Raw genomic sequence first — 21001 nt, forward strand, 5'->3', positions numbered from 1 at the left:
GCTTACAAGCTTAGCAGTAGCCTTCATTCTATGTATATGCCTGCTTATTAGGGCTTTCACACACACCCCAAGCGGCATTATTACAAAGTCAGCTTAATTGCCCCCAACAATCTGGGTCCTCATTTTACCTACCTGGGAAGGATGGAAGGCTGAGTGAACCTTGAGCCTGGTGGGACTCGAACCTGCACTAATTGCAGGCATCTGGTGTTACTTAAGGAGGCATTAGCCCACTGCTCCACCAAGGCTCAAACATATTAATTCAAACATATCCATATTGTTGTGACTAATAAATGCACCCTCAGTGGGTTAGGAGGCTGAGCTTGTCGATCAGAAGGTCGGCAGTTTGGCGGGTCGAATCCCGAAGTGCCGCGTAACAGAGTGAGCACCTGTTACTCGTCCCAGCTTATGCCAACCTAGCAGTTCGAAAGCACGTAAAAACGCAAGTAGAAAAATAGGGACCGCTACGGTGGGAAGGTAACAGCGTTCTGTGCGCCTTTGGCGTCTAGTCATGCCGGCCACATGACCACGGAGACGTCCTCGGACAAGCGCTGGCTCTTCGGCTTTGACTAGAGTCGGCTTTGACTAGAGTCGGAAACGACTAGCACGCATGTGCGGGGGAACCTTTACCTTTACCTTATCCTTCTCAAGCCATCTTAACAGGCCATCAGGATTGACCCGGGCCGTTTGGCTTCTCTGAAGGGTTTTGGAATTTTTCTACAGCCCAGACAAGGAAGCTGAAGAGAAATGGACAGGAGTTTCATCCGTTTCACTTCTCTTTTGCCTTGGGGAATCCCGATAATTGAGGTCCACATGTCTTAACATTGTCCAGTATAGGAAACATCGGTCTATATAACATCTTTTTCATGACTCTTGCCCGTTTCACAACCCTGCCAATTTGAAGATGCCTAGACTGGGGAATTCTGGCTAGGGAATTGTGAAAGCTGAAGGCCACACATCTTAAAGCTTGCCAGGATAAAGAATATAACCGATTTGGATTATAACTCTTCTTTCCTTCTCTTCATCCCGCCAACCATCCGGAACCATGTTTGCAGCCTCTGGAAAAAGACATCTGCTAGATAAAATGTCCGTCCTCACTATTAGCAAAAGGCTTTCAAAGGAAGTAGAAGAATGGCAATTTGGCAGCTTCCCCCATTTTAAAGTAACTGCTCCCGAGATTGTTATTTTTTTCGTTAGCTCTTTTGCAAACAGCAGATCAAGATCCAATGGATGGAGGCTGAAATACGCTTGAGCGGTATGCGATTCAGCCAATATATTTGGTTCTTTTCTTGCAGACATTTCATGAACCAAACTAGGTAACATCATCAATCACTTCGTCTCAATCCTGCCAAGACTGAGTGGCTGTACATACCGGCATCTCGGGTTAACCAGGTTGTTCCATCACTAATGATGGGGGGTGAGGTGTTACCCCCCGTCGATAGGGCTCGCAACTTGGGCGTCCTCTTGGATTCATGGCTGAATTTTGAAGACCATATAGGAGCCGTGACCAGGGGGGCTTTTGCCCAGCTTCGTCTGGTGCGCCAGTTGCGGCCCTATCTGGACCGAGATGCCCTATGCACAGTCACCCATGCGCTCGTGACCTCCCAGCTAGACTACTGCAACGCTCTCTACATGGGGCTGCCCTTGAGGACCACGCGGAGGCTTCAACTGGTGCACAATGCAGCCGCGCGAGTTGTTATGGGAGTTTCCCGATACTCCCGTGTAACACCTCTTCTCCGTGAGCTGCATTGGCTTCCGGTTGCCCTCCGGGTGAGATTCAAGGTGCTGGTAATGACCTATAAAGCTCTAAATGGCTTGGGTCCGGATTATCTAAGGGAACACCTGCTGCCGGCATCAACTTCCCATCGTCCTGTGCGCTCCCACAGGGAGGGCCTTCTCAGGGTGCCGGCGGTTAAGGAGTGCCGGCGGGTGATCCCCAGGGGGAGGGCATTCTCTGTGGGCGCGCCGGCCCTTTGGAATGATTTACCGGTGGAACTTCGGACCGCCCCCGATCTGCGTTCATTTCGCCGGGATCTGAAAACTTGGTTTTTTGATCTATCAGGCCTGGACTGAAGGGGTTTTAGCTTTTAATATTGTTTTAATTGTTGGGCTTATGTAATTTAATCTATTTTAATTTATACTATTTTTATATTATATTTTATGCTGCCCTGTAAACCGCCCTGAGTCCTTCGGGAATAGGGCGGTATAAAAATTTAATTAAATAAATAAAATAAATAAATAAATCATTGCTAGTCTTGTCAGTAGTGATGTTATCTAGTTTGGGTCATGAAATGTCTGCAAGAAAACCACCCAGCTCAGAGCACAGCAAGGACCCTGCAGTCGTCGTCGTCATCGTCCTCCTCCTCCTCCTCCTCTCCATAGCATCCCTCTCCCTTCTAGCACTGAAGATGTCTCCTAGTTGGGTCATGAAACATCTGCAAGAAAACTATCCAGCTCAGACAACACCAAGGACCCCAGAGTCCTCCTCATCATCGTCTTCCTCCTCCTCCTCCTCCTCCTCTTCCTCCCTTCTAGCACTGAAGATGTTCCCTAATTGGGTCATGAAACATCTGCAAGAAAACCACCAAGCTCAGAGAGCACCAAGGACCCCACAGTCGTCCTCCTCCTCCTCCTCCTTCTCCTCCTCTTCCTCCTCCTCTTCCTCCCTTCTAGCACTGAAGATGTTCCCTAATTGGGTCATGAAACGTCTGCAAGAAAACCACCAAGCTCGGAGAGCACCAAGGACCCCACAGTCCTCCTCCTCCTCCTCCTCCTCCTCCTCCTCTTCCTCCTCCTCCTCCTCCTCCTCCTTGCAAACCCTTCTCCCTTCTAGTACTGATGATGTTACCTAGTTTGGTAATGAAACGTCTGCAAGAAAACCAACAAGCTCAGAGAGCACCAAGGACCCCACAGTCCTCCTCCTCCTCCTCCTTTTCTTCTTCTTCTTCCTCCTCCTCCTCCTTGCAAACCCTTCTCCCTTCTACCACTGATGATGTTACCTAGTTTGGTAATGAAACGTCTGCAAGGAAAACCACCAAGCCCAGAGAACAAGGACTCCACACACACACACACAGAGAGAGAGAGAGAGAGAGAGAGAGATCTTAGCACAGCTTAACAATTCATGCTTGCTCCTTCCGAAGAGGCCAAAAGTGGGTTAGGGGCTGGGGAAGGATATTTCATTTTTTTGTATTTCTTTTTCCCATTCCCAAACCCCCCCCCCACTTCCCCTCTCCTTCAAAAGACAGGCCCAGGATATCGGCATCGGCACGGCATTGGTTACCGACCAGCCGCTAAACCTCGAGGCAGAAATTGCCCAGGAATCGAATCTTGGAGTCTTTCGACGCTCCTCTTGATATATTTTTTTTTTAAAAAAATATCATCCTTCTGCTTTTGGGGCCCGTGGGATGAAACCCTAAAAAATGGCTCCACTGAACTGTAGGCTGGGCTTTCCCTTCTCCCTTCAGCCAGCAAGGGCGGTATTTGGTTTGAAGGCTGCAATATATTTCGGCACCAAGTCCTAACACTTCCTAGCTGCCGTTCCTTTGAAAGCAGCCAATTCTGAATGCTGCCTTTTTATTCAGCACACTTTGAAAGTTGCCAGCGTACCTTCATATATATATATATATATATATATATATATATATATATATATATATATATATATATATATATATATATATATATATATATATATATATATATTTTCCCCTCCCTGCCTTGGCATGTCCCTGCATGTTCCTTCAACACCAGCTGCTTCATTTCACAATTTCCTGACTGATCTACACAGAAGTCTTTGTTGGTCCTCTTCCTCCTCCTCCTCCTCCTCTTGAGAAGGAGGGGGGGCGGAGCTGCCTTTTTGAAACGGCCAATGGAAGGCCTCTTCGGCTCTTGGGCCCCGCCTCTGCCTTTTCTTTCTTGCCTCCAGCCTTAGGGGGAGAGCTGATGGGCTGGCGAGCCAGCCGGATTAGTGACCTCAGAGTTGCTTCCCAAGGAGGAAGCTGAACGTATCCCTCTGCAATCCCTTTGGAAATCTCCGTTTCCCGGTCTCCTTGGAAAAGGAGCTGATGCTTGAGACAGATGTGGAAGAGCCAGCTCTGATCGAGACGAGGAGAAGACCGTTGCCACTGGAGCTGGTCGCCCACCGTTGGGTCTCCTCTTGCTAGGATGTCACCCCTGTTTAACTGGGTAGCCAAGGTAGGACCTTCTCCCTTGCTTTGATCTTCTTTTGTCCTCCTACCTAGGAGATGAGATGGTGGAGTTTTGAAGAGAAGAGGAATTCCATCCGAGAGCACAGCGGGAGGACCATAAATAGATTTCTTTGAAGTTTGGAGAGCCCTTCTTCCAACCTTGGCTTCTAGAGACCTTGGTGCAAATCGACAGGGTTGCGTGAAAGATTGTTTTAACTGGTGTTTGATTTGAAGCTGGTCCTTCCTTTCGGCTTCCGAAAGTAGCTTTTCATTGTTAGTGGCAGCTCTGGAAGATAAAATAATTCCTTGGACAGAGGCGTGCAGAGCACACACACACACACACACACACACACACACAAAAACCCTGGTAAAGCTGTATGCGTGAAGTGCTCGTAAGATAGTCTTTTCATTCATTTTATTTTAAGTTGGCACTGGAGAGTACTAAAAGATTAGGGTGGTTTGGTGTGAAGTTTTTACCCCCCTCTCCAAAGCTTAATACGTTTCAACACAACTTTGAGTTTCTGCGTTAATCAACTTGAATTCTTACATCACCGAATTAAAACTTTTTTTTTCTCCCAATGTTCCTTCAGGGACAGAAAATGACTGAATATACAATTATCTCATTTGTTCTTCATGCATATATTTTCACTAAAGACAAACATGGGTTGTTTATCAAGGATCTGTGGGGTTGCAAAAGTCAAGAAGTTAACTCACTTCTGGACCTCTTCTTATTCTCTGTGTTAGATTGCTTGATTGCAAAAAACAAATATATGATTCTGTGAAATAAGTGATGCTACTAAAACAATCTTTCTAATTGTCTATTTTTTTAATGTCACTGCTGAATCTTAATACAAAGGGTGTGTCCTGTACATATGTTAGCTGTCCATAATCTCTCATGTTTGCTTTTTATTTTTCCCTCAAATTTCAGTCCTGGCCAAAGGAAAAAGCCGTATATTCTCTGGCATTACACCAGATTTTTTTTTTAAAAAAGTTTTGACTCTCCAAATGCTTACCCCATTCAAAATTGGGAGGACTCTTTAAGGTACGACATGGCTAAATGAGTTTCTTATTGCTGACAAATAATGAACCTTTATGCCCAGCGGATAGTTCCAACAAATTCAAACTTTTTAGATAGGTTTGTGATGCAGAATTTCCCAGATTTCTCTGCCTTTTCAAATTAAGGGGTACACGCCCTTTCTTTTGATAGCCTTGGGGCGATTGAACTACGTTGACCTGTTAGATCTCTCAGCATGAATGAAGCACCATAGAATGTAGAATCCTAGGGCTGGGAGGGCACCCCAGAGGTCTTCTAGTCCAACCCCCGGTTCAAGGCAGGAGACCTTATCTTGTTCGGTCTACTTTTGAAAACCTCCAGCAATGGAGTACTCAATAACTCCAGGAGGCCAACTCTTCCATTGATGAATCGTTCTTACTGTCAGGACATCTTTCCTTAAATTCTGTGTTGGATCTCTCCTTAACAAGCTTCCACCCATTATTTCTTCCCCTGCCCTTTGGTGCTTTGGAGTAGAAGTTGCCACCACCTTTCCAGATTCAGCCCTTACAGGGTATACCCTGGTCAGGCAGGAAACCCTTTACCATATCAGACAAATGGTTGTCCAGTCTCTTCTTAAAAACTTCCAGTGTTGGAGCATCCACAGCTTCTGGAGGCAGGTTGTTCCACTGGTTAATTGTTCTGACTGTCAGGAAGTTTCTCCTTAGTTCCAGGTTGCTTCTCTGCTTGATTAGTTTCCATCCGTTGCTTCTTGTCCTGCCTTCAGGGGCTTTGGAGAATAGCTTGACTCCCTCTTCTTTGGGGGCAGCCCCTGAAATATTGGAAGACTGCTATCCTGTCCCCCCTCGTCCTTCTCTTTGTTAAACTAGACACACCCAATTCCAGCAACCGTTCTTTATACGTTTTAGCCTCCAGTCCCCTGATCATCTTTGTTGCTCTTCTCTGCACTCTTTCTAGAGTCTCAACTCAAAACTGGATGCCGTATTCCAAGTGTGGCCTTACCGAGGCGTTGTAAAAGTGGTACTAACACTTCACATCACCTTGTCTCTGTCCACACAGTTCTGTCTAGTTATAACCTTGCGGGGGGGGGGAATATTTACTCATTTCCATCCTTCTGCCTGTTTCATTGGTTGGCTTGTCTCTCCGTGGTTCTTCTGGAAAGGCAAGCGCATATTTTTAATAGACAATCTTCAGTTATTTTTTTCCTCTTTGTCTTGCCACAAACCAGATTCGCAGTTTCCATCCTTCCATATGTATTTTGGACCAAGTGAGAGGGGTATTTTAAACTGAACGGATTTGCCTTTCAGCCTTTGAGAATAAGAGCGTTGAAATACAAAGAGGTAAATCCACAGATACATAAATACAGGTCGTCCTCGGTCTTATGTCCACCCTTATGAGTTCAACATTTCTGCTGCTAAGCGAAACACGTGTCAAGGGGCTTTTGCCCCATTTTACGACCTTGTTGTGCCAACATTATTAAGTGAATCACCGCTGCTGTGAAGTTAGTGACATGGCTTCCCACCTTGTCAGAAGGTCGCAAAAGGGGATCACGTGACACACACACACACCGGGACACTGCAACCTTCGTAAATGTGAGTCAGTTGTCAAGCATCTCAATTTGGATCACGTGACCGTGGGGAGGCAGCGACGGTCGTAAGTGTGGAGCACGGTCACAAGTCACTTGTTCCTGCGCCGTTGTAACTTTGAACGGTCCCTCAACAAATGTTTGTAAGTCGAGAACGACCTGTGTAAGTTGGTTGTTATCCAAGTCGCGTTCGCAAGTTCTGGAGGCAAGTTGTTCCACGGGTTACATAATCGTTCTAACGGTCAGGAAATTTCTCCTTAGAACTAGAATAAGAAGAGAGGATCTGCCTTACTCTGAAACCAGACATTTAGTTCATTTCGTTTAAGATCATTTTGGAATTTAGACTTAACGCTGAAAGTTTTGAGTCTGTCTGTCCCAAATTGCCCCACATTTAGACTTTGCTGAAAGTTAAAGCACAACTGGACCTCATAGCCTTACGTGTGCATTGTATACAGTTGAAGAGGCTAAGAGGGGCTAGCAAGATAAGAAAAACAGAATTATTTCTTCTAAAGCTTCTGGTTTGTAACTGAGAGGAGAAGATGGATGCCAAAATAACTCCTTTGTAGTATCCATTCGGTTGTCCTTAAACACTGCAGAATGAAATACTCAACAGAGGAAGATGAATTATTGAAATAGCTGCTTAATTAGATTTTTAAAAGGGAAGAAGCAACCGTGATTTGTTTAAAAAAAAAGGATAGGAGAGGATAGCCATTACTCCAGCACATTCTGTCCAAGGAAGGAGAAAATTGCTCATAAACCCATGGGGAAGTCATCTGAAAGTCCTTTTCAGACAATTAAAGCTTTGCACTTTCAATAGAATTCCGGACTTCTTTTATCTCAACCTTATTGAGTTATGTTCTCTTTAATACGCTGTTTCCTCCAAAACAAGAGCCAGCTGGAAAATAAGCCCTAATAAGCATGATTTTTCAGGATGATCATAATATAAGCCTTACCCAAAAATAAGACCGTCAGCCAGATGGATGCATTTAGTACCGTATTTCTCCTCAAAATAAGACCTAACTGGAAAATAAGCCCTAATAAACATCTTATGGAGCAAAAATTAATATAAGACCCGGTCATATTTTCATGGAAAATACGGTATTTATGAATCCTATCCTTAGATAATAATTCAACTTTGCTTTAAAAAATAAAAAAATAGCTGAGTGCAACATTAGGTCTTTCTTCGGAAATATAGGTAGCCCTTGACTTCCGGCCGTAATGGAGCTCAAAATTTCCGCCGCTAAGGGAGACAGCTGTTAAGCATTAATTTTGCCTCGTTTTACAACCTTCCTTGCCACGGCGGTTAAGGGAATCAGGGCAGTTGTTAATTTAGTCACACAGGTGTTCAAAGAATCTGGCTTCCCCGTCGACTTGGCGTGTCAGAAGGTCGCAAAAAGGGAACAGGTGACACACACACACACACACCGGGACGCTGCGACCGTCATAAATATGAACTAGTTGTCAAGCGTCTGAATTTCGATCACGTGACAGTAGGGGTGCTGCAGCGGTCGTAAGTGTGAAAAACGGTCATAAGTCACTTTTTCCGGTGCCTTGGTGACTTTGAACGGCCACTAAATGAGCTGACTGGTTCATTAACACTGGTCAGTGACTGAAATAAAGTCGTTTGAACTTTTTCCTCTCTCACTCTCTCTCTCTCCTCTCTCTCTCTCTCCTCTCTCTTTCCTTTTCTTTCTCTCCTCTCTCTCCCCTCTTTCTCTCTTTTCTTCTCTCTTTCCTTCTCTCTCTCTCTCTCTTCTCTCTTTCCTTTTCTCTCTCTCCACTCTCTCCTTCTCTCTCTCCTTCTCTCTCTGCTCTTTCCTCTCTCTCCCCTCTCTCCTTCTCTCTTTTCTTCTCTCTTTCCTTCTCTCTCTCTCTCTCTTTTCTTTCTTTCCTTCTCTCTCTCTCCTCTCTCTTTCCTTTTCTCTCTCTCTCCTTCTCTCTCTCTTTCTCTCCTCTCTCCCCTCTCTCCTCTCTCTCTTTTCTTCTCTTTCATTCTCTCTCTCTCTCCTCTCTCTCTCCTTCTCTCTCTCTCTCCTTCTCTCTCTCCTCTCTCTTTCCTTCTCTCTCTCTCTCCTCTCTCTTTCCTTTTCTCTCTCTCCTCACTCCTTCTCTCTCTCCTTCTCTCTCTGCTCTTTCCTCTCTCTCCCCTCTCTCCTTCTCTCTCTCTTTTCTTCTCTCTTTCCTTCTCTCTCTCCTCCTCTCTCTCTCTCCTCTCTCTCTCCTCCTCTCTCTCTCTCTCTTAACTAATTGGTTGTGTTGCGAAATTCTAGTCCTCGGGTTTTCTGGGGCTAAATTCACGCTAACCATCTTGAGGCAGAGTAATCAAGGTTGAACAATACTTTTGAACAAGTATTTGTTGTTCCCCTGGTGGCCATCCCTCCTATTGTTTACACTGGGATATGTTAGACCGCCGTTGTAGCAAACCGTATTTCGGTAAGAAAGACCATAAATATTTTCTCTTTCATGTACAGCTTCCGGTACCTAGATACCGAAAGAGTAAAAAAAAGAAAGAACTGAATTGTTACCGTCTTAGACAATTCTGTTCTAAGAAAAAAGCAAGAGGGATGGATGCTGCTTTAGAAGGTGTGTAATACAAGGCATGAGACCTATGTCAGAGATACTCTCCTTAAAACATACCGAATGTGAAGAGTCTTAAGGAATGTTTACGTGTAGTCCTCGAGTTACAACTGATCACTCAGTGACCGTTCGAAGTTACGACGGCCCTGAAAAAAGGTGACTTAGGACCTTTTCCACACTTACGACCGCTGTGGCATCCCCCGTGATCAAAATTCAGAAGCTTGGCAACCGGTTCATATTTACGACGGTTGCTGTGTCCCGGGTGTGTGTGTGTGTGTGTGTGTGACGCGATCCCCTTTTGCGACCTTTCTGACAAGCAGAGTCAACGGGGGAAAGCATACTCATTTAACAACCGTGTTACTAGCTTAGCAAACTGCATTGATTCACCGCGGAAATGTCGTAAATTGGGGCAAAACCCGCTTAAGAAACATTTCGCTTAGCAACGTAAGTTTGGGGCTCCGTTGTGGACGTAAGTCGAGAACCCTTTATAGACCGTATGGAGAGCTAACGATACAGGCACCAATTTAGGAGTGGATCACTGCCTATTGCCTTCAACAAGGAAATCCTCTAAGTGCACCATGATCCTAATGCACGCTAAATATTATAGAGTTTTTTCCCAGAGAATGTCAAAGAGGGATAGTAATGCGTCGGCTGGCTTTGCTAATGCGTTTTGAAGAACTTTTAAGAGATAAGAAAAGCAGCAGCCATGTTGTGCTAGGGGTAACCTTCAGGTTGAGAACGGAAAAACGGAAAAAACGAAATCATAGTCTTGAAAATTACTCCTCCCCTTAAGGCTGGCCGCTGACCGAAATAAAGTCAATCAATCAGAATAGAGCTGGAAGGGACCTTGGAGGTCATCTAGTCGAGCCCCCCTGGACTAGAGATCCTGGACCATTTCAGACAAGTGGCCCCCGTCCAGTCTCTTCTTAAAAAAAGCTCCAGGGATGGAGCACCCACAACTTCTGAAGGGAAGCCACGCCATCAGAAGAGAATTGGTCTTCTAGTCCAACCCCCTGCTCAGGTAGGAGACCCAATACCATTTCAGACAAGGGGATGTTTGTTGTTGTTAGTTGCAATGTCGTGTCCGACCCATCGCGACCCTATGGACAACGTTCCTCCAGGCTTTCCTGTCCTCTACCATCTTCTGGAGTGGATGTTTAGTCTCTCCTTAAAAGCCTCTAGTGATGAAGTCCTTTGAACTTAGTGATTTGGAAAATGGTTATTCTTCAAGGTGGCCCTGTGTAAAACAAATTTATTCTATTCTATTCTTCTATTTCTATCTTCTATTCTATTCTACTCTACTCTACTTTACTCTACACTCTACTCTACTCTGTTAAGGTTGCAAAAGAAAAGCAAATCTAATTGCTCAGATCTTTGAGCCTGCACGGTCAAGGACCAGGGTCACCTGAGCCATTGTAATTGTATTGGGTCAGGTGAGCCTGTTTTGTTGTATCTTGTTGCCGTACAATTGTCTTTACTTGCTATGTTCAGCTAGTTCTGAGGGACGCGGTGGCTCAGTGCGTTAGGACGCTGAGCTTGTCGATCAGAAGGTCGGCAGTTTGGCGGGTCGAATCCCGAGGGCCGCGTAACAGAGTGAGCGCCTGTTACGCGTCCCAGCTTCTGCCAACCTAGCAGTTCGAAAGCACGTAAAAATGCAAGGAGATAAATAGGGACCACTACGGTGGGAAGGGAACAGCGTTCCGTGCGCCTTTGGCGTCTAGTCATGCCGGCCACATGACCACGGAGACGTCCTCGGACAAGCGCTGGCTCTTCGGCTTTGAAACGGAGATGAGCACCGGCCCCTAGAGTCGGAAACGACTAGCACGCATGTGCGGGGGAACCTTTACCTTTACCTTTTTTCAGCTAGTTCTAATCTTGGGCGCTCCAACTGAATGACAGCCTAATCATCTCTTCCACAGCTTCTCGGATCCTATGTTTTAATTAATGGTGTGGCTAGAAATGTTTGTGCTTTGAATCTGCATTGTTTTGATAAGGCTTCTACTTTCACCCACTTTCCTGTTTATAGGCAGAAACAGTTGGTATTGCCTACCAGGCTGCAGAATTTGCAAAAGCACTTTCTCCCAAAGTTCACATCAACTATTGCCCAAATTATATTTATGGAGGCCCCAATAAACTTGCGTCACTTTCAGAGTAAGGACACATACATAATTCTTCACTTGCTTGCTCATTTTGATGGGAAAGGCTGAAAGGAAAGGGATTTAAAATTTTGAAGAGGGGGATGTGAAAAAGTTCTTAGAGTGATGTGGAAACGTATGTCATGTGGATCATAAAAAGATGAAAATGGTTTTCGCTCCCATCCAAAGGTTTGCAGATTTTTGGAAAATTACAAACATGCCAGAAGAAGCTAATAGATTTACGTCGCCGCCCCTCTTTAAAATCCTTCTTAAAGTCTACACACCCTGCTCTGTTACGCATCTCTCAGTAAAATAAAGCTCTCAGAGTATTTTGAAAATTAATTTACAATATTATCCCCAGGGTATTTCCAGGAAAAAATAATATTTCCTGTCTTCTTACTTCCCATTTGAAAATAATCCACCACATTTGTTTATGAACGAATTAACTGGAGATTGTATAAATTCTGCTATGTGTGTATTAGGAGGAATGATGACGTGAGAAATTAATTGAAGACTGTTGGAGAAATAATTAGAAGCTGAACATTATTGTAAAGAAAGTTAGTTTAGAGATAGATGGATAGATAGATAGATAGATAGATAGATAGATAGATAGATAGATAGATAGATAGATAGATAGATAGATGATAGATAGATAGATAGATAGATGATAGATAGATAGATAGATAGATAGATAGATAGATAGATAGATAGATAGATAGATAGACAGACGATAGATGATAGATAGATAGATGATAGATAGATAGATAGATAGATAGATAGATAGATAGATAGATAGATAGATAGATAGACAGACACAATAGATAGATAGATAGATAGATAGATAGATAGATAGATAGATAGATAGATAGATAGATAGATAGATAGATAGATAGATGATAGATAGATAGACGATAGATAGACAGATGATAGATAGATAGATAGATGATAGATGATAGATAGATAGATAGATAGATAGATAGATAGATAGATAGATAGATAGATAGATAGATAGATAGGACAGGATAGATAGATAGATAGATAGGATAGATAGATGATAGATAGATAGATAGATAGATAGATAGATAGATAGATATGAATGATAGAGAAATGATACATAATGATAGAAGATGATAGATGATATAACAAGCAGATGCAGACATTTTTGTAACCTCTACAGGGGCTACAAAAGCCTTTGAAAGCCTTTCCAGAGAACACATTGCAAGTTCTCTTCTACTTTTCAAAAAGTACTTGCAAAAAAACTGAACCGCTCAAAGTTCAACTACACGTTGGCTAATTGAACCACAGACTATATTCTAAGAATGAGGTAATTCTTCCTGTTTCGTTCTTAGGTTATTGTTCTTTCCCTACTGTGATCCTCTGAGTAATACTACAGAAATATGTCTGTTGTCCATTAAATGTCCTTATTAGGTTTCTTTCTCAAATATTATACCAGCTGCCTGCAATTAGTGCAGGTTCGCATCCCACCAGGCTCAAGGTTGACTCAGCCTTCCATCCTTCCGAGGTAGGTAAAATGAGGACCCAGATTGTTGGGGGCAATAAGCTGACTTTGTAAAAATGCCGCTTGGCAGGGTGTGTATGAAAGCCCTAATAAGCAGGCATATACATAGAATGAAGGCTACTGCTAAGCTTGTAAGCCGCCCTGAGTCTTCGGAGAAGGGCGGGATATAAATGGAATTAAAATAAAAAAAAAATAAAAATAAAAAATAAAAAATGAGGACCCAGATTGTTGGGGGCAATAAGCTGACTTTGTAATAATGCCGCTTGGGGTGTGTGTGAAAGCCCTAATAAGCAGGCATATACATAGAATGAAGGCTACTGCTAAGCTTGTAAGCCGCCCTGAGTCTTCGGAGAAGGGCGGGATATAAATGGAATTTTAAAAAAAAAAATTTTTTTGACAAAGATGCAGGCAAAGATCAGATAGTTTTTCCCCTCCAGAAAAAGTTATTTTGCTACCTTCTCTTTTTAGTCCTTGACATGCAACCACAGCTGAGCTCAAAATTTCTGTTGCTAAGCAAGACAGCTGTTAAGTGAAGTTGGCTCCATTTTACAACTGACTCGTATTTATGACGGTTGCAATGTCCTGGAGTCATGATAGAATAGAATAGAATAGAATAGAATAGAATAGAATAGAATAGAATAGAATAGAATAGAATAGAATAGAATAGGGGAATGAAGAATAAAATAGAGTAGAGTAGAGTAGAGTAGAGTAGAGTAGAGTACAGAATACAGAATACAGAATAGAGTAGAGTAGAGTAGAGTAGAGTAGAGTAGAGTAGAGTAGAGTAGAGTAGAGTAGAGTAGAGTTGGAAGCTGGAAGGGACCTTAGAGGTCTTCTTGTCCAGCCTCCTGGACAGATGGGTGAGCCAGGGATAAGCCAAGTCTTCACTTAATGACCATGTTGCTAACTGAAAAGCTTCAGGGATTTCACTTAAGAACTGTGGCAAGGAAGATCCGTAAAATGGGGGAAAATTTCACTTGACAACCCTCCTCCTTAGCAACAGAAACTTGGAGCTCGGCTGCGGTCATAAATTGAGGAACCTTTCCAGGAGACAAAAGTCCAGAGTTGCAATTTTGACACTCTCCCCGTCTCGCTTTCCGCTAGGGTTTTCCTTCCTGTTTCTCCTCCTCTTTTAAAAGAAACGTGTATTTTACGTCGCTTTCACACGATACGTCTCTGCGTTGCAGGTGCCCGAGATCATCAGCACCATCAGACAAGCTGGGAAGATCGCACGTCAGGAGGAGTTTCCGAACCAGCTTTCCGACTTGGAAGACCATTTTAGCAAGAAGTTCGAGGTGCTGTTTTGCGGCCGGGTGACCGTTGCCCACAAGAACGCGCCCCCAGCCCTGATAGATGAATGCATCGAGAAATTTAACGACGTGAGCTATACCAAAAACCTGGACGCCCCCCGTCAAAGTGACACCGCCGATCCCTTCAGTGGATTTCCCGTCAGCGACAAATTCCGCTCGGTTTTCCAGCCCTCGGCAGGTGAAGAGCAGGCCGCTCAGCCCATGAGGAAATCTTACTCTCAGCCTGGACTCCGTTCCTTTGCTTTTAAAAAGGACTCGCAGAGCTGGAGGCTGAAGAGTCACGGCCTGGCCAGATCCTTGGATGGTGACGAGGTCCTAACTCTGAACTTAAAAAGTCAATTCATCCAGGGGCAAAATGTACAGCCGACAGACATTGCCGGGAACCGGATTATGCTGTTCACGGTAAAAAGCCATGATTTTGTTTGCTTGGCCTTCCTTATCGTTGAAATACTTGCAGTTAAGTGGCAATGAAGGAATTTGGGTTTTAGTTTAGAATCGAATCGGCCCACCTCTTGGGATCCTTGAGGTCAAATTCAGCCCATCATCAGTTGGGATGGTGGCCTATAACTTTAGGATAGGATACTTTAGGATAGAATAGAATAGAATAGAATAGAATAGAATAGAATAGAATAGAATAGAATAGAATAGAATAGAATAGAATAGAATAGAATAGAATAGAATAGATATTGGAATATAGAATAAGAATAAGAATAGAATAGAATAGAGAATAGAATAGAATAGAATAGAATAGAATAGAATAGAATAGAATAGAATAGAATAGAATAGAATAGAATTAAAGGTAGAGATAGAAATAAGAACAGTACAGTACAGAGCAGAGCAGAACAGAACAGAATAGAATAATAGGATGTAGAATGGGATGGGATAGAATAGAAATAGAATAGAATAGAATAGAATAGAATAGAATAGAATAGAATAGAATAGAATAGAATAGAATAGAATAGAATAGAATAGAATAGAAATAAATAATAGAATAGAATAGAATAGAATAGTATAGAATAGAATAGAATAGAATAGAATAGAATAGAATAGAATAGAATAGAATAGAATAGAATAGAATAGAATAGAATAGAATAGAATAGAATAGAAATCAATAATGGAATAGAATAGAAATCAAGAATAGAATAGAATAGAATAGAATAGAATAGAATAGAATAGAATAGAATAGAATAGAATAGAATAGAATAGAATAGAATAGAATAGAATAGAAATAAATAATGGAATAGAATAGAATAGAATAGAATAGAATAGAATAGAATAGAATAGAATAGAATAGAATAGAATAGAATAGAATAGAATAGAATAGAATAGAATTCATTGTTGTTAGCTGCGAAGTCGTGTCCAACCCATCGCGACCCTATGGACAACGTTCCTCCAGGCCTTCCTGTCCTCTACCATCTTCTGGAGTCCATTTAAGCTCACGCCTACTGCTTCAGTGACTCCATCCAGCCAACTCATTCTCTGTCTTCTCCCTTCTTCTCTTGCCCTCAACCTTTCCCAGCATTAGGCTCTTCTCCAGTAAGTCCTTCCTTCTCATTAGGTGGCCAAAGTATTTGAATTTAGACTTCAGGATCTGGCCTTCTAAAGAGCAGTCAGGGTTGATCTCCTCTAGGACTGACCGGTTTGATCGCCTTGCAGTCCAAGGAACTCGCAGGAGTCTTCTTCAGCACCATAGTTCAGTGGCTTCAATTCTTTGGCGCTCAGCCTTTCTTATGGTCCAACTTTCACAGCCATACATTGCAACTGGGAAGACCATAGCCTTAACTATACACACTTTTGTTGGCAGGGTGATGTCTCTGCTTTTTAGTGTGCTGTCTAGATTTGCCATGGCTTTCCTCCCGAGGAGCAAGCGTCTTTTAATTTCTTGGCTACAGTCCCCATCTGCGGTGATCTTGGAGCCCAGGAAAATAAAATCTGTCACTACCTCCATTTCTTCCCCATCTATTTGCCAGGAATCGAGAGGGCCGGATGCCATGATCTTGGTTTCCTTAATGTTAAGTTTCAACCCAACTTTTTCACTCTCCTTCTTCACCCGCAACAAGAGGCTCTTTAGTTCCTCTTCACTTTCTGCCATTAGAGTGGTATCATCTGCATATCTTAGGTTGTTGATATTTCTTCCAGCAATCTTAATTCCAACTTTTGATTCATCTAGCCCTGCCTTTCTCATGATGTGCTCTGCATATAAGTTAAATAGGCAGGGCGACAGCATACAGCCTTGCCGGACTCCTTTCCCAATTTTGAACCAATAGAATAGAATAGAATAACAGAGTTGGAAGGGAACGTGGAGGTCTTCTAGTCCAACCCCCTGCTCAGGCAGGGGGTTTTATTCTGGGTTCACTACCTAATCTTGGAAATTTCAGTAGGAGTTTTCCACTCTCGGTTATAGTGAATTAATGAAGGCAGGGTCTTTTGAAATCTTTCTCGAGACTCTTGCCTGGGGCAGGCGGTTGGTCTAGAACAGGGGTCGGCAACCTGAAAAAGGAAAAGAGCCACTGGGAACCGGTTCCAGCACACATAAAAAAAGTGGGAGCCGTGTGCGTGTGTTGATGCACGCGCATGCGCAAAAACCATTTAGCGCATGCGCAAAACGGGTTTTTCATGCACGGACGCGCACGGTTGCCATTTTTTTGATAGAACCGGTTCCCGGTGGCGCGACGGCGATGGCCCGTTTGCAGAGCTACCGCCTTCGGCAGCCTGCAAACAGGCTGCGACAGCTTTCCCAAAGAGCGGCACCGCTGCCCGTTCGCGCGGAGATGTGCGCGCACCTCTCCAAAGGTTTGGGGAGGTGCGCACGCACCTCTCGGAATGGGCAGCAGCACCGCTTGTTGGGAAAGCTGCCGCGGCCCGTTTGCAAAGCTGCCGCTTTCGGCAGGCTGCAAACGTGCCGCGGCAGCTTTCCCAAAGAGCGGCGCCACTGCCCGTTCGCACGGAGGTGCGCGTGCACCTCTTCAAACGGGCGGTGCCACTCTCCATTTGGAGAGGTGCGCGCGCACCACTGCCCGTTCGAAGAGGTGCGCGCGCACCGGGCGGCTACGAGCCGCAGGAGAGGGCTCAAACAGCCGCATGCGGCTCCGGAGCCGCAGGTTGCCGACCCGTGGTCTAGAAGACCTCCAAGGTCCCTTCCAGCTCTAGAATTGTATTATTCTTCAATTCTTCCTGGGTAATGATTCACATTGGACTGACTTAGTGCTGTTTCCTCCTTTCATATTTTCACTGCATGAAGCTGCTGTTATCTCCTCTGGGGAAAAGAAGGAAATTCAGTGCGTGTTTACTGAGGAATCGATCCCAGTCGATTCCGGGGAAATTGATTCCTTCGGACAAGGGTCCCTCTCTAGCAGATTCAATGTAGGCGATGCTGACCTTAATTACAAAGCTTCTTTCAAGGCGGCTGGGTAACCCCATGGCTTCATGGAATGGGTGTAGCATTTCTTTTAGTTCAAGGAAATGGGTTATGGTGTAATAATAAAAAAAAATACTTCTGACCTTTACACTTCCTTCTTTATTGAGCAACTGGCAACTGTCCCTACTTATGAGGAATTAAGGTTAGGTCAAATAAGGAGGCCCTGAATTTAGAAGATTAAATTAGATTAGATTAGATTAGATTAGATTAGATTAGATTAGATTAGATTAGATTAGATTAGATTATTAGAATAGAATAGAATAGAATAGAATAGAATAGAATAGAATAGAATAGAATAGAATAGAATAGAATAGCAGAGTTGGAAGGGACCTTGGAGGTCATCTAGTCCAGCCTCCTGCTTAGGCAGGAAACCCTATGCCATTTCAGACAAATCGTTGTCCAATCTCTTCTTAAAAACTTCCAGTGTTGGAGCATTCACAGCTGTCTGAAGGCAGGTGGTTCCACTGATTAATTGTCCTCACTGTCAGGAAGTTTCTCCTTAGTTCTAGGTTGCTTCTCTCCTTGACGAGTTTCCATCCGTTGCTTCTTGTCCTGCCTTCGGGCGCTTTGGAGAACAGCTTGACTCCCTCTTCTTTGTGGTAACCCCTAAGGTTACCACAAAGGCTGCTATCATGTCACCCCTATTAAACTAGACATACCTAATTCCAGCAATTTGTTATGAAATGGTTATACTTTATGATGGTACTCCTACACACAAGCCCCCAACTTGCTTTCTGTTGCTTTGTGCCAATCTGATCACTTCTTCTAAAGAGTCCATGATGGAAATATGTTGGATAACTAGGGTGGAAGATGGACCTTGATATAGGATCCTATCAAACAAGGCATGCCTCCCCCAAAGGTCCTTGTAATCTTGCAATTCACCCAGACCTTTCCATTCCATTATACCATCTCAGTTGCCCAAGCTGTGTTTTCAATTTGAGGAGATTATCAATGTTGATGCTTTTATAGTTAACAACTTTCTGCGGCGTGCTGTTCTTCCATTGTTCTGGTTTGTGATGGAACCCAATACGGAAATGTTATCATATTTTTTTAAAAAACAACACCCAACAGAAGAAAATATTTGCAGCTCAGGGTTGAACTGAGGGAACCTTGGTGCTCTCCAAGCTTCGTGGGGGGGTTTTTTGGTGGCACTGATGATGTTACCTAGCTGGGTCATGAAACGTCTGCAAGAAAACCACCAGGCTCGTAGAACACCCAGCCTCTACGATTCAAAAAAAAAAAAGCAAAACGAAGCCCCTTACTAGCTCCATCACATACAAGCCATTTGCTCGGGAGAGCAGTCCCAACATAATGGGCTTTTCAGAGTTTTGCCAGAACTCAGCTCACTGAGCAACGGGCGGCAAGCTTTAACACACATCACACCGACGAAGAGCTTCCAAGTAAAATTCAGCAGCAGAGAGTAAAACCGGCCCATTAAAAATGCTTTCAGCGGATTATGAGGTAACGTCTCCCCGTTTGCTTGCTTCCCACCTGCGGCATCTACGGTAGCCTGGCAACATGTGGTTCAAACAGTTGCCGTCCAAAATTGCAGGCTTCAATGCATGATCTGTACGATCATGTATTTCCAACAGGTGTCTGTTTATCCCATTAACTTTATATGCCTTTTAAAGCAGTTTGCATGAAAGCTAAGAAGTGTCCCTGGTGACATTTCCTTGCACCAAAGCGAGATGTACGTATGTAAATCAGACTAGAATACAGAACAGAACAGAACAGGAATAGAATGGAATGGAATGGAATAGAATAGAATAGAATAGAATAGAATAGAATAGAATAGAATAGAATAGAATAGAATAGAATAGAATAGAATAGAATAGAATAGAATAGAATAGAATAGAATAGAATAGAATAGAATAGAATAGAATAGAATAGAATAGAATAACAGAATTGGAAGGGACCTTGGAGGTCTTCTAGTCCCGCCCCATGATCAGACAGGAAACTCTCTACCATTTCAGACAAATGGTTGTCCAATCTCTCCTTAAAAACTTCCAGTGTTGGAGCATTCACAACTTCTGGAGGCAAGTTGTTCCACTGATCAATTGTTCTCATTGTCAGGAAATTTCTCCTTGGTTCCAGGTTGCTTCTCTCCTTGATGAGTTTCCATCTGTTGCTTCTTGTCCTGCCTTCAGGCGCTTTGGAGAACAGCTTGACTCCCTCTTCTTTGGGGCAGCCCCTGAGATATTGGAAGACTGCTATCATGTCCCCCCTCGTCTTTCTCTTCATTAAACTGGACAGATCCAATTCCAGCCACCATTCCTTTTATGTTTTAGCCTCCAGTCCTCCGATCATCTTTGTTGCTCTTCTCTGTCCTCTTTCTAGAATCTCAACATCTTTTTTTTCACATCATGGTGACCAAAACTGGATGCCTTATTCCAAGTGTGGCCTTACCAAGCAATCAATGTGGGCCAGACAGGGATACCCTAAGGGCTGGTTATGACCCATGGGCTTTCAAATATCCCAGTGTGATCTATTTCAAGCCCCAAAGATGAGAGAGCAGGAAAGGATCTAAAAATAACCATGTCATCAGGATCAGGCAGGCAAATAGTTGAGCTCTTGTTTTAGAAAGAAGCGCCGTTTCAGTGACGTGAAAATGATGGAACGCCCATTGCGATGTCACAACGCCAACCGGCTTCTTCGCGGACTGAATGGGCAAGCGCAGCGAGGACAGAATTCGCTTTATCATTTCCAAAGACGGTGGTCACCTGAGCTTTGGTTAGCCGGCTTAATCGATGTTCCGACGTCCGTAAATTCGTGGTTCAATGCTGCCTTAAATAGCATTGACATCCTCCACCCTTGCATCCTGCTTATGCAGAGCGTTCCAGATATCCTGGCTCAAAATGCTGATCACCACAGTGGGAATCGTATTTTGGCTGCACGATAAAAGCTTATTAACGTTGTCTTTTGTTTTTTATCGTTTTCAGATCGGGCAGTCCGAAGTTTACATCATTAGTCCCGACACCAAAAAAGTAGTCATCGAGAAAAGCTTTAAAGAAATTTCTTTTTGTTCCCAGGTATACACTTTTTCATTTGTTTTGTCTCTTTTTTTTCCTTCTTCATTCTCTTGTCTGTGATGGATTTCTCTGGTCTGTTTTTTTTCCCCACCTCGTCGTCATCATTACTGGATTTTTATGCCATTGTGGAACAAAATCCCATTGGTGTTTTGGCTGTTTAATTAAATGACCGCTCAATTACAGTTTTATGCAGATAGTCCCCGACTTAAATCACAGTTCGTTTAGCCACCGT

The 21001-nt window shown here is 43.6% G+C and overlaps 1 protein-coding gene across 1 annotated transcript in view; it reads left to right on the forward strand.

The window, feature by feature from the left end:
* LOC308670888 (TBC1 domain family member 1-like) overlaps nucleotides 1–21001 on the forward strand; it is a 76766-nt gene that overhangs the window by 13928 nt on the left and 41837 nt on the right. Inside the window, 2 exon segments of the mRNA XM_081332687.1 lie at nucleotides 14200–14724; nucleotides 20680–20769. Coding sequence (XP_081188813.1) covers nucleotides 14200–14724; nucleotides 20680–20769 — 615 coding nt within the window.

This window comes from Vipera berus (genome assembly GCF_964194415.1).
Source record: "Vipera berus genome assembly, chromosome: 7".
NCBI classification, from domain to species: domain Eukaryota; kingdom Metazoa; phylum Chordata; class Lepidosauria; order Squamata; family Viperidae; genus Vipera; species Vipera berus.